The sequence below is a fragment of the Papilio polytes genome, unplaced genomic scaffold (assembly GCF_000836215.1).
Source record: "Papilio polytes unplaced genomic scaffold, Ppol_1.0 DF824180.1, whole genome shotgun sequence".
NCBI lineage: Eukaryota > Metazoa > Arthropoda > Insecta > Lepidoptera > Papilionidae > Papilio > Papilio polytes.
Genome location: NW_013525024.1, coordinates 1,437,073 through 1,451,937, shown reverse-complemented (window position 1 = coordinate 1,451,937; position 14,865 = coordinate 1,437,073). Strand labels below are relative to the sequence as shown.

Here is a 14,865-nt window from a genome sequence, read left to right as displayed (position 1 = left end):
GACCTCGCGTAGATAGCGCGCCGCCGTAAAATATTTATTACACTTTTGACGTAAGCTCGCGTGCGTGTGAATAAACATTTATTACCACTATTGTTATGCACAACGATGACACACAATGACACCATTGGACTGGTGATCGGTATCTTACTTTAATGACCTTAAGTACAACTTACAAAAGAAAAAAACGGTACACATTTAACAATTTTAAATTTTAACTTCATTTGGGTGTAGTTCTAGAATGAATATTTTAATAATTGAGTTATAAGACAGTTATCTAAGGTCAAATAGTAAATACTATCCGTGATAAGAAATACAAAACGCTAAATTAAATATGAAGTCTTTATTAGTAGCGTTACATAGCTTATATCGTGTTGAATTGCCGTTTTATCATCCGTGTGAGTGGGTAAAGGGTTTTTAAAGACAATATGCCAACCGCTGAAGTGATATATCAACACTAGACGCATCTGGAAGTCGTTAATCTCAAGTAAAGCGGCAATAAACCTCGCACGATTGTTAATTAACAGCAATCTATTAACCAAACGGCCTTAATATGTTCCTACAAATGAACTGTACTTCGATTCTACGGAATTTTACGAACATTTTACGGAGTATTGGAACTAGCTTTTGCGAGCGACTTCGTCCACGTGATATTCAAAATTCTCACTCAGCGATAACGTAGCGTTTTAATTGTGAAAGAATTTTTGAACTTGGTTCAGTAGTTTTTGAGTTATTTCAATATATACGAATTCCAAGAATGTACATATTTCCTATTAATAATATCAGTGTAGATTTGTTTACCAAGTCAAGTAGTTAAAAGTAGTACTTGCTCTCAAGAAGAACTTATAAAGTAATTTAAAGTAACAAGATGAAATGAACACAGGATCGCACTTAGCCTCATGAAGTCACGCGTTAACTGACAGTACTAAGCAGAGAAACGCAAAACGCGGTCGGTGTTGAATTGGCTTATCGGAAAACCCTCACCGCAATGCTAATGTAATGATTTATTTCCACCAACAATTACAGATATTGTCTGTTACAATTACAATTATAGTAATAGTAGACATCAGGACCAAAATAACCATTCTAGTTATACGCAAAGACCTGGACGTTACTGCAGTACTAAACCATAAATAAAACGGCTCTGCAATGGCGTGCGTACGCGTGACTAAAACGGTGCGCTTTCTTGCAATACCGTAGTAATAAACATTTGCCTCCCACATTCACGCATACATAAAGATAAGCAGACCTAACTACATTTAGATACGACTCCCTTTTTTCCGATCCATAGGTGTGTAGCATTATTTGCGATTGGTGCATTACAGTAGTAACTGTCTAAGTAGTTCGCTGTTATGTTGACAATATTACTCGATTTGTATCCTTCCACAGAATGTGTGTAAGGATACTTGGTAGAAGTAGACCTAGAAAGAGATAGATGAAATGCGTGAAAGATGACATGATCAAAAAGGAAGTGATGACTGAGATGACGTATGATAGAGTTATGTGGAGAACAAAAATCTGTTGCGCCGACCCTAAGGGAGTAAGATAACGAGGAATATAATGATTATCCTTCCACAGAATGTATAAGGTGCAATCTTCAAATTAGCTTTACTAGTTTAATGTGAACATTTAACTGTTTTTTCAATTCGCGGACGAAATCGCTGGCGACAGATAGTGATATAATTGTTGGTTATAGCACAAATTTAGATTGTAAGTATAATTATAGTGAGGCGTCGTGCTGCGTCATGTTTATTCAAAACACATGCAATATTTTTGCACCGCCTCGTGCTTGTAATTATGGGTTACTGTTTAGACGTCGAGTGTTCGTTGTATGACGCTTTATTCATTTTGCACTCACTACGCTGGGGAGAGAATTGAAGGGTTTTGTACGAGCATAATAAAGATATTTATTTCATTTCCCTTTCCTTTACCTTATACAGAAAATGTGCTTTAATTTTCAAAGTAAAAAATTACGTTTTGTTGCTTGAATACAGTTTGTTTTACTGCTGGTAATTTGGCTACTAAATATTTAACTAACTGTAAATTTAATCGGAATTTTAAAGATTTAATAATTTACTCTAAGCTCCACTTACAAATTAAATTCTTTTTACTTTGTATTTTACTACTTATACCTCTTGTTAATCCGAAAAATTCATTCATTCACCTTTAGAATTTAGAATAATCCTAACAAATTACATGGGCATACTTTATGCGTGCGGAGTAAATCTGGTTGCAGCGGGTATTTAACACAAATAACAAGTGTAAGACGGGTAGTGTGTTTAGTCTCTCTGCGGGAAATGTAAATATTGTGGAAAGTATTGTAAACTAAGTACTGCTCGAACTCTGTGTGACTCTAAGTAATGCTTATTTATTGCTCTACACGAGATAAAGAAATACACCAGTTCTATTTCAAGTAATTTGATTTATTGGAAGATTTATGTGAACATAAGCCCTGATTAAACAGAATCTGTTAGATTTTCAATAAACACGCTGAAAGATAATATTTTTAGCTTTATTTTACAATTCTATTCTGGGCACTTGTTAAGCATTACCAAGCTGTGTTAGATTTTTTCTAAGTTTCTAAACGGAGTTGTAATTATAATTTACTTAGAGCGGGTGCACACCTATGACTAAATTATTGCAAAAAAAGTTGTGCGATTGTCGATTGTTTAGCACCCAATGTGACTGTTAGAAATCAAAGCGAGTTGATACAATAAACAGTTGTGCGGTAGTTTAGTCAACCAAAAACACGTGGAAGAAAAATATTTAATTCCTAAGACTGTTTATTTTTGCAGTAAATACAGGGTAATTTATAAATGAAGCGTTGCAATTACCTTTATATGCTAACCATGTCTACGTGAGGACGTTAGCCTTTGCACTGTGTTAACACGGAACAAACTGCAAACTAATTGTTAGTAATATCATGTTATATGCAAAAGTTTGTCTAACTAATGAGTCAGGATCTGATTTCAAGTTTTAAAAAATATTGTTTTTACCAAATGCTTTGTTTCAATAAAGTTTGTTATCATGAGTTTTCACTGCCGAGATATTATTTACATAGTCATATTCTTTCTCTTTTTTTAAAAAAAAAGCAATAAAAAGGATGGATATATGTAATCATGCTGGTTGAATAAATGAAACTTACAGTTATATGAGATCGAAACCAGAACCATTGATCGTGTTTTGTTTGAATAAAAATCTAATTTTATTTCTATCCATTCATTCACAAAAGTAACGGCAAATGAACTTTGTATGCATAATGAGCGTCTTTTTATTTTACTTTTGGACAATGTTCGGAATATTCATGAGATTAGTAATCACCATGTTTGCCTATTCTAATACTGGTTTTACAGATTATGGTGGTACGCCGTTTGTTATACTGAAAAATAAATTAAAAACCATCTATTAGGTTTTTACTCTGTGACGTGCGCATAACTCACACCTGTTTCATTGACGCGGTTAGATAAACATGCCGTTAACTTTATTACTAATCTAGTTGTCGTTAACATGAATTAAGATTTACGAGCTTACGCGATAATGGATAGGTTGGCCGCCCCGGCTCCGCACAGTCTGGCACGGTGGCCTTGAAGCGCCTTGAATTTACCTTACATCGTTGTCTATCATAATTATATACACGCTTTGTCTACGGTTTTGTTACGGTTTAACTTTTTTTTAATCTTCAAAGAATATTTATAATGTTTTGTATCAATTACTAGTCCCTTATTGTATTACTAATCTTTATAAAATGAGTTATAAAGCCGTATGTTTTATAAAATATACAAGTAACGTTTCAATAACATCATTGTTCTATTCTCATCTAAATCCAGTGATGGCATCACACATCAGAGCGGACCGACATGCCTGACAATTATGTTGTTTTTTATTTTCCTTTTTTATTATCTGTGGCCGAGAGCGGCCAGACTCCGCCATGTCTAGTCTGTGACAGAGATCGAAACCTTGAACTTGGTCGGTCGTCGCACCCAACGCGACATTGTGCCAAAATGCATAAATATTAAGCGTGTAAATGATATTTTTTACAATGTTTTAAATCAATTTTAAAGCTACAGTTTAATAGCTTTCATGGTCACGGCTGATATTTTTGGAAAATTACATTTTTTGCTGTTAGTTTTATTTTATTGGTCAGCGCTTCTCGTGATTTCTAGTTTTTGCAAACAGTCTATGTCAATTTTATTTTCTGTTTAAAGGACGAGAAAACCTAATTTAAAGATTACTGGAAAACAAAAACATTTGACTTTGACGTCACGTTAATCGATAATCGATACATAGACAACAAGGTCGTTTTTGTTGACGTCATAGACTTTTAGCGACCAGATATTAATTGTAAATGGCAAATGTTTACCATTAGGATAAACATATTATCGATTGCTTCCAAACATGACAAAACTAAGCATAATTGCTTGTCGCATGATTTGTTACATAATTCTTTGGGGTTTTTAACAATTATTCTAAGGATCTATCTTATTAAGTATTAAGACTGTACAGTTATGTCCATAAACAAAACGATATATTTATTAGAAGTCTGTTACTGTAAAACAAATCCGCTCGTTTGATGCGGTGATATGTCCTAAGCACTATGGGATACGACAACACCGTACAAGGCACGGTTTGAGATCGATCGACATTCAACATATGTTCCGAGTACTTGAATATTCAATTTGGGAATACGACATTGGGAAGGCGCCGGCTTGGGTTCATATGAAATTGCTGTTCGAGATTTAATATGCTACTTTATGAAGGAATTATTTTATTTTGCAGAAATTATAAAGCATTTATGAGAAAATCATTGCCGATTTAAAATCAAAATTACTATTTGAAACTACAATATTTTTATCAATACAATAATCAAAATTTTTATCAAAACCAATAGATTCACCATTATTTGTAGAGGTTCACAGGACAAAAAGTAGCTACAAAAAACAACAATAATAAAATCCATTTCCGCAACATTAAAATCTGAAAAACAATTCTACTTTGGAAAAGAAAAGGGGTTACGTAAGACTTTATTTACCAACAAAAGAATAGGATTTCTTAACTTCATTTCGTAATTCTATTTGCATTTCATTGCTGACTTTAGTCTGTAACCGGATTCTTCCGTTCTGTGATAATCTCAAAATGAGGGTCACCGTATTGTCGCACCACTCTATCTGATTTGGACAACAGTCCAACAATATAACAATGCTTAGTACAGAGACAAGGCCAGGTGGACTTGGAATTCGTCCAGAATATTTATTCTAAGCGAAATTGCAATGCTTTGCGACCACTAAATAAATTTTAAATTTGCCTATTTTAAAATAGCATAAAACTACGGCTTCGTAGATAAATAAAATATTGTCTATGCCTAATATTAAATTAATGAAATACAAGATGTATGAATGTTGTTTTTATACATAATTGTGAGTAATTCAATTTCATAGCAAAAGCAGACTTCACTCGAAGTGAGAGGTGGAGTGGCACCAGTAGCCGTGGACCCTCATCACTGTCAACTGTCACAGTTGCCTCGCGTCTGCCCAATTTACTAACGGCTCTGTCATTATCACTCCCATTGTACGACCGAATCCGCCTCTACCAGTGTCATTGTGATGCCAAAGGTCTATTATGATAGTAATTTGCGGGGTTTTGTTCCTTTCACAACTGACCTTTGCTTCCATTTAATGAACATCCTTGCTGTTATTGTGTTGACCAAAATATTTACTTCTACTTAGATTTTTTTTGTTCCAAAAATTAAGTATTTTTAATTATGAAAGTTCCCGCCATGTACCAATGTGATTTTCGATTTCTCGAATTTTCATATGTATATAATTTAGCCGACGTTCTTACGGTGAAGGAAAACATCGTGAGGAAACCTGCACATATGTGCGAAGAAATTCAAAGATATATGTGAAGTCAACCAACCCGCACTGGGCCAGCGTGGTTGACTACGGCCTGGTCACCCTACCTTAGGGTAGGCTCCGAGCCCCTCAGTGAGGACGTATAGTAAGCTAGTGATGAGGATGATGATGATGATGATTTAATCTGAACTTTTGAAATGTATTATAATGAAATGCTTAGCCATTACAGTTCACAATATAAATATAACGTTATTAACTCGTTAGAGTCAAGCTCCAAAGGGTTTATTACTTACGTAGCCTAATATAAAATTTAATAAACCTTGACCTTTACATATTTTTAGAATTTTCATTATACGTTCACCGGAAACTTTTATATACGCTAGTTCTAAAGACCACTTTTTATATTATGTTTGTGAAATTTCATTAACATGACATAAGCAGATTCTTCTTCTACCAAATGAAAGTAACAAGGTAATCTTGTCTATACGGATTTTTGAAAATGATAGCTGAATTTCAGTGTTAAAGTATCAAATACAATTAAGTTGGAAACCGCACTCGCAGGCTTAAGTTGAAAGGAAAGCTTTGACCTTTGCTCAGGCTTCTGTCCCAGGGGATGCGGTTGCCTCTGAAAGCATTATTCGGTACCAACCTAAATCCAACGTCCGGTTACCTACACAACTACACTACACTGTTCCAAATTGGATCGTATACGGTTGCACTGTAACATTAACTGAAAAAGTATATCAATATGTACAACTTCTTCAGTTTGTAAGATTTTAACTGAATTTATTATTATTTATTTATTTGACTCCTTCAATTAATGTTAAGTGTGCCTATATGTAACTATTGTGTGTAAACATAGATCCACTGAATCTTAAATACATTTTCCACTCGTATTGAATATAGTTAGATATTATATTTTCTTACAAAAGAAAGTAAAATAAAACACGTCCTTTAAGATGTCCTTAAAATAAGAAAAGGTTAGATTTAAAGTATTTTCGAGGTCATTACAAAAGTAACTGTAACTTCTGAATGAACTAAAGGATGTAATACAGTAGAGTAAATAAAGTATTAATACATTTAATATCACAGTAGACATGGCGTAAAATTTGATTTGCATTTTACATGCCAGTGTGGCTTGCAGGGGTCCCACACCGCAAAGGGTCCGCGATGGCTACGCTTTTATCTTACATTACGGGGAGAAATACGTTAACCACAATACTGCTTTATTACTTATTCAAGTACTATATTATTAAAATGTTTTTAATTTAATAAGTGCTATTTTGCCGCCAAAAATGTAAGATGCTTGTAATAAAGGTACATTCTTTTGTTTTCATAAAATTTCATTTTTCATTGTTTTTGTATTGTTTCAGGACCTGTATGCGGAGGGCAGTGTTGCGGCAGAAGACGGGAGACGGAACTCAAGGTCTCTCTCAAAAGAATGATGGAGGACCGCGCTATATCTGCTACCAGACCTATTGCTGAACTGTTACTGGCTACGAGGCGGACTTTGCAAGGTAATAATTACTCTTTAGTTTAGTTATTTAAGGGAATGTTTTAATCAATTAGTTCCAATACTGTTGTTCGCGACTTAATCCACGGGAATAAAAATGTAGCCTCTGTTACTCTCTGATAACGTAGCTTTTAAAGGTGAAAGTTTTTGAGTTAATTTAATGGATGCAAAATACAAATCTTTCCTCTTTATAATATTAGTATAGATATAGATTTAATCAATCTAAGAATTACAATAGCTATAAAAAAACTACACTTGTTTAAAAATTATTCAAATAATATTGGTTTTTATTTTATTACTCACTTTATTAATTAAACATTCTACAAAGATTGGATTCAGCATAGTTTAGAAAGATTTATATTACAGTTAGCACTCTCTTTGTGAACTTTGATATAAAAGTAATTTATTCAAGGGTTGAAATTTAAATTCGTATTTTGTTTTCACGAAATCTCTTAAAGCAAAGTCGAGGAGAGCCTTGTTAAAACTATTACAAGTGGCCGCGTCTCTGCCGACTCGAAATATGGAGCGGAGTTTGCTGCCAGGAATTATAGATATTATGTTACGCAACTATTCGTACTATCCGGTGATATTTTCTCAAAGTTAATACATTTTTCACCATATTTTCTGTTTAAAAATAAATCTGAATACGATGTATTTGATTTATTTGCACTTTTATGGAACTATACAATACATTCCAAATAGACATTGTTCATATCCTATAAACCTTTTTAACAGCTCATATAAATTTTACAACCTTTTGGTTTATACTTTGTAGTTAAAAAGATTACAATGCGGCTTACAAAGTAAGTAAAACGTTTTCAAATATTTTTCTATCACCCCAAAATTCATATTTGAAATCTTATTTTAGCACATATCTTAATCAAGTGGGTCGTACTTTTACTGTAAAGGAGCACCTAGGAGCCCATAAACACACTTACTGTCTGATTTACTACTGTCAGAAAAAAAGCATTACAATATTTGTTTTGTTTTATGATGCAACTTAAGTTAATAGTCTTACAAAAAAAGTTAGTAAAAAGGTCTACTGTAACTACATTTTAACAATTTAATTATTCCGTTAGCTTTCTTGTTATCTAAATAATTTCATAAAATATGCACAAATAATATCGACGTAAATGTGAATAGCGTGCGGATTCAGTTTATCCGTTTGGTCCGGTCTGAGTGTGGAATGCGAGCCTTGATATGAGGGGTTGATGCGGTAATTACTAAGCCAAACACTTCACTGTTTATGTGCGGACAATGTAAATAGTTGCAATGCTATTTGCGGACCGTGGCCACAATTCTCTCCGAAGCGGCGCTTGTATGCTGTGTGTTTATTTAACAAGTGTACATACGTGTTGAATTTTGCCTATTTATATTCTATCTTAATAAAACAGCGTTATCTTAGAGGCTATTACTATAATTAATCAAAGAAGCTACCTTTAACAAAAATTATCTACCCTACTTACCTGTAATGCTACAGAAATTGGAATTCTATTCCATCGACATAAAGGCGACAGTTACACGACTTTACAGGTTTCGTAGAGTCATATAGGTCATAATCTGATATTCATTACATTGCGACGAGTCAGTTCCATTACGAGATTAAATGGCGAAAACGAAATTATGAAAAGTGAGTGCCGCCCGGCCTACGAGGTGGAATGTTAACAAATTTCTTTCCCTCATAATTCTAAATGTAGGTGAGAAAATGAAATGAATCTTTTCATAATAAAAGATTTTTTTTATTATTTACCGTTCTTTACAAACTTTTAATAAAATCCGGCGACGACGATGAGATTCCTTTAGCAATTCGGACTAATAAGGGGAGATAGTAATAATAGCAGAAGTATTTAGAAATCTATACAAGGTTATATTATTGTCCAAATGTAAATATATCTTTTATTCGATGTACTAAAAGCAAACAATGTTTTGACTACTACCAACCATAAATCACTGGCAGCCCAAAAAACTTAAAAGATAAACAAATCGCAGCAGTCAACGCGCAACATAAATGATTCAATCATGGCGTTTTAAAAAGAGGTTCGTTTGTTGATCATAGATAAAGATTTATTTATACCAAATGTAACGGATCAAAGCGTACCCTGGAGGCAGCCCTGCCGCGACACGTAGCGGCCGCCGCGTACAACAATAAATATTTTCGGCCCCGGGCTACACTCATCAGTGAACAGTTGTTTAACAAACACTCCCGGAGCGCCGACAAATTGGACACTCTGCAAATATGGCTGCAGCGAGCTCGTGCCCGTGTCCTATAAACAATAGACACGCGATGATGGAGCACGATATGGGAGATTATTGTTAGCGACGCACCTAACTTCATACACAGGGTGTTCTGAATTTAATTGATTGAAACAATTAATATACTGAGAAATTGATTTATCAGGTACATGATAAACTAACTAGATAAAATAAATAATAGTATCTGTATCTCGAAATAATAAAGTAACGAAAATATGAAATAACTAGCTTTTAATAACGAATTCTAACATAAATTAGGTTTGTTTATTGGGATTTTATGCTTATATCGTAAAGATTAATGATAGACACAAACGACGTCTCATAGTCCTTATAATCATATCAAAATGATGGTCATTATTGTTTTACCGTAAAATGTCTAGACACACGCAAAACCCGTTCTCATTGTTTCTTCCTTCTTATTGCGGACTAGAAACGAAATGTCATTATCTATGTTACCATTGCATAAACGAATGTAAATAGAAGGAAATGCATGCTCGATACTAAGTAAAAATCGTAGTGTTATTGTTAGCCGACCGGATTTGTATCCAGTTTAGAGATAGACCACCCAAAGTCACGGCTATAGTGGCTGCATTTCCATTATCGTGCACTTAATTAAAAATCCAAAATAATGTTGCATAAATCACTGGAAGACTTACCTTTTTCAAACATTGAAGTGTGAACATATAAAAAAGGGTGATGAGTGTATTTGCTTACACAAGTGGAGACTAAAATATAACATTAGCGAGTGCAACGACCTCTTTTATAAAAAGGGTAGACAGAACAAAGCGGACCCACTCTTCGCCCTCGGTTACACGCGGAAAGGAAATAATCTGAGAGTGCTAGACTCAGTCCCCTTTCACTATATTGTACCCCAGTTAGGTTCGGGACCTCCCTCGTGGACCCTCATTAGGGCACTAAAATAATTTTACCTTTGTACCCTGAGAATACCGTATACTGACGACGTGACCCGCATCATAATTCTGTAATTCGATACTAAAGAACTTGGAAGCAATGTAACCTTCAAATGTTTTCTCACCATCTTTGAAGTTTTCGAAAGTTTATAAGTGGTTTGTATTGTTTTTGTATCACATTTACCGTTAAAAGGAAAAGTTATCGAATATTCTTTGCCATTTATTGTCCCTTACTAAATATTAAAAGCAACAAAGAAATAAAAATGAAAATGTAAAATCACTTATTCCAAATGGAAAACAAAAATGGAAAAGCTAAACGACAAAAATAGAAATTTTAACAGAAGTTTTGAACAGAGCTTTTTGCATTTGCGATAATGGACCGACACTGGAGCACTAAAATATTTACGTTTACTCGGATTTTGATTTTTCAAAAGGTTACACGCAGAGTTATACATTCCCAGTTTTTATTTAGTTATATTTAAAGTATAACATAATATTTTATTTAAGAATATTTCCACCGGTAGTGTGATAAATTATTTTAATAATTAAATTACCTGCTCATACTATTAGACAGAGTGTCACATCTGTAACAATTTATAATCTTTGACAAATAGTAAACATAGAATTCATAAGTATCAAATAACGATAAGATATTTTAAACTATAGAAGCTATTATTCAGTCGATTCAAAAGCTTCCTATTTCCATTTATTTGTGGTTAGCAGAAGACATTTAAATTGAAATATCGACCGCATTCGTAACTTTGTTTGTTAATGGAGACCGCGAACAAAGCCATGAAACAGTCATTTACAACATTTTCTTGCGAAACATTTCCTTTCATCAACATTTATAAAGTTACTTGATGAACGACAGTTGTGTTTCAACTTAGAACTTCGTATTTCTTTTAGTTTTAATCAATATTACGATGGTTCACGTTTTCCGACTTTTATGTTATTTTAGTTTGTAACTATTTTAAACGCGTCAAAGATTCCCCTTTGAATCAATACACATAAAATTCTTGTAGAACTCACGTATTAGTACATTTTTTTTAAGTTCAAATGGATATTTATTGTTACACTTTGAATTGATTTAACATATTCTACGTGACATATATCTTTGCTACGCATTGAATATACATATTACAAAATCCTTTCACAAAAATTGGTAAACATTCGGTCCAGCGGTACACGTGCTAGCTTCATATAAAACACCTTATAAATGTGTAATTTTCTCTTTTGAAACGGCGATTATCTCAATATTTGTATTCGTGGCAAAGTTCTCAACGGTGGGTCGACATTACGTGACCGGCTTTTTAGATTTTGTTTCCAGTGTACACACTTTTTCACAAGATTTTCATTCGCAACGTTTTCTTTGCTTTTATTTAATAGGGTGCGCAAGTCTGTTCTGATTTTAAAATACCTTTCAACGCTAAGGTCCCAATATAAATCGAATAGGGATGATGTCACAGGAATTTTTAGGGTAACATTTTATGTCATTTTCAGTTTTATATAGCCATACTGTATATCGCTGTATCTAGCCTTTTGTAGTTACATAGAAGTAAGTTATTGCGCAAGGACATATCCTTGCGCAATTATACATATATAATAATACTGTCTAATTAATTCAATTTAGTTAGAAAAGAGAAGACGATTCTACAAAGTAATAAAAAGCAGTTATAAAATAAAATATACAAATCGCGAACAAAGTAAAGCAGTCTGTAATTAACTTTGAAGACAAGTGCGGGACTTGTTTTGACTTGTATCTGACAGTGACAGATTCTGCAGACAGCCTCCAGGGTGATAACATTCTCTGACTGAGACAGTCACATACAGAAGATAACTTGACGTTACTATAAGTGTACAACAAATGTTGTTAAGTTAGAGAAAATATGATAAAAAGAAATTTAAAATTGATATATAAAAAGAATAAGACTTAATTTTCCATGTTTTGTAAAACAAATTGGTAAAGCCTTTTTTTTCTCTATCAGTTTTAAAATTGTATTGAGAGATGATTGTTTTTCGTACAATTCTAGGTATTATTGTATCCGATTTCGCCGGTCTAGTGAAACCTAATTTCCTCTTTTGTGCGCGACGTGCCACGTCTAGTAAGTTTCTCCCCTCGGACTATACGAAGGTCGTCTGGAGGTCTCGGCCGGCGCTGAAGACACGAATGACATTTATTTATCGAACTAGCCTCAAGCGCCGAATGTCGTGGATTTATTTTTGAAATAGCAAAAAGCGCCCTACGACATTAATCTTGTCATATCATAAAATAAGAAGGAGTTCGTGTTATGTTATTTAATGTGTTATGCAAAGTTAGTTGAATATTTGATATTCGATTTAGAAATTTTATTTAGTTCTATTCTATTTAGAATACTGAATACACCTCATATGTTTAAAATGTTATTTATAATTTATTTGTGGTATTACTAAAGTATTTATTTATTTTATTCAGGTTATTTTGATTTTATTACAATAATGTTAACTTAATAATTAAAAATGTAGAAATTTCATATTTTTATTCTTTGATTGATTGAACCAATAATGTACAAAATGTATTTAAGTCAATATACTTCATCGTTAACCTAATAATAGTACAATATGCTTTATTGAAGGTCAAGTGCTAATCGAAAATCGATATTGCGAGATCGATGGCGAAAGTCGGCAAACTAAAGTGAGGTGCTTTAGACCTGTGGTACTTTGCACTTAAAGTTAGCTAAGGAATGACGGCTAAGTTATTACTCTTTGAGAACAAGTCTTCGGTAATTAAATGTTCTAACTTAACTTGTATTTCAATAGCTTCCGACTATTACAAAACATCTTGATGTAGTCAATAAATTCAATCAATTTGAAATCGATTCATAGTGAAAATATTACAGCTGTTACCAATTTTTGTACAGATTCGTATTTTAAATGCAGTAAAATGTAAAATAAATTTAATGTTAAGTTAATAATACTTGCATGTGAAACATGAATGCGAATTTTAAGGCGTACGTTGAATAAGTATACTCGTTGGTAAGGAAAGCGAGAGACGTGAGCCGTCGAGTTTTATAATATTTAAGGCTGAATGGAATGAACACTCGTACTTACAGCCGGGCTTTGCGTTAAGCCTCTGAATACCCGTCAACATTCAACTCACTGAAAAGCATCTCAAGACTCCTACATCAAACGGCCGCTCACCACGCTTATAAATATTTAGACGCTTCTAATGTTTTATAAAACATATAATATGCTCAAAGATTATACAGATAACGTGTTTTTTTAATTAAATACAAGACGTTGCTCGCCGTTGTAAACGTAGCGATGGATGTAATAACACGGTTTTAACACCCTCGGTATTTGATGACCGCGTAATGTGTCTTGTTTACTATAATTCTATGTTCTCGGTAATAAACATTTTTATTCCACCTTTGTTTATAACAGATAATTTTTCACATTTATACTCACAGACAGACATTGTATACTCACTTAAAATCTAATCGTCGTATACAAGTGATATTAAGTTGTACATATTATCTGAACTTCGGATAGTAAATGGTTATAAGATTTTTTATAACCTCGCTGAGTAACAATGCAAAACACTTTCGTATTTACTTTTGTGGTACAATTGAGCATTCCTAACATGGCTGCGTGGGTGACATAAATGTGGTCTTTAAGATAAAACAGCCGCTCGGTAATCGGATCACTTTTACATTTTCGAAATAAATTTATTTTTCCCGGACATTGGAATGCCGCGCGGCGTTAATCCCCCCCTTCTTCCTGCACAGCGATAACACGGAGAATGCGGGATAGCTAGATGTGGATTCAAATCAGATAAAAGCTACGTTTATACTAACACATATGGCTTTGTTAATATTAGAATATAATTCATTCCACAAACATATCGCTTCATTTTGATTTAGAAGCAAATTTGTGAGAAATTTATAACAAACTATCTATCTCGAATGGATTAAACGATAGACGAAGCTATTAAACATCAATTACGATGTGTCGACATTTTAAGTATGTTATAACATCCTAACGTTGTTCTATTTTAAATTTTATTGCTTCAATGAAAGACTTTCAAATCTATTAATATGTGAATTGTGATAAAAGTTACATTACAAAATAGGCTGATCGAATTTTTTTTTACAACTATAAAGCGATGATAACGCAATTAATATTGTCTTTTTCAGTGATTTTGACGTTTGATATAGATAATTATTTAATGTCTATTGTCCACAGAACATCTAACAGCACTCTCACATCAGTCACAAAACAAGACGTCCGTGCTCTTCCTACAACTGTACAGAGTGCACGCATCCCGAGCGAGAGGTCCTCTATCCGCACTATATGACGACATTCG

General features: G+C 33.5%; 1 protein-coding gene across 1 annotated transcript in view; it reads left to right on the top strand.

Moving 5' to 3' along the window:
• The window catches only part of LOC106110999 (glypican-5), a 69,856-nt gene that overhangs the window by 39,258 nt on the left and 15,733 nt on the right, over window positions 1–14,865 (top strand). The window contains exons 2-3 of the mRNA XM_013292968.1: window positions 7,220–7,363; window positions 14,745–14,863. Of these exons, the coding sequence (XP_013148422.1) occupies window positions 7,220–7,363; window positions 14,745–14,863 (263 nt within the window). The remainder of the gene's footprint in view (window positions 1–7,219; window positions 7,364–14,744; window positions 14,864–14,865) is intronic.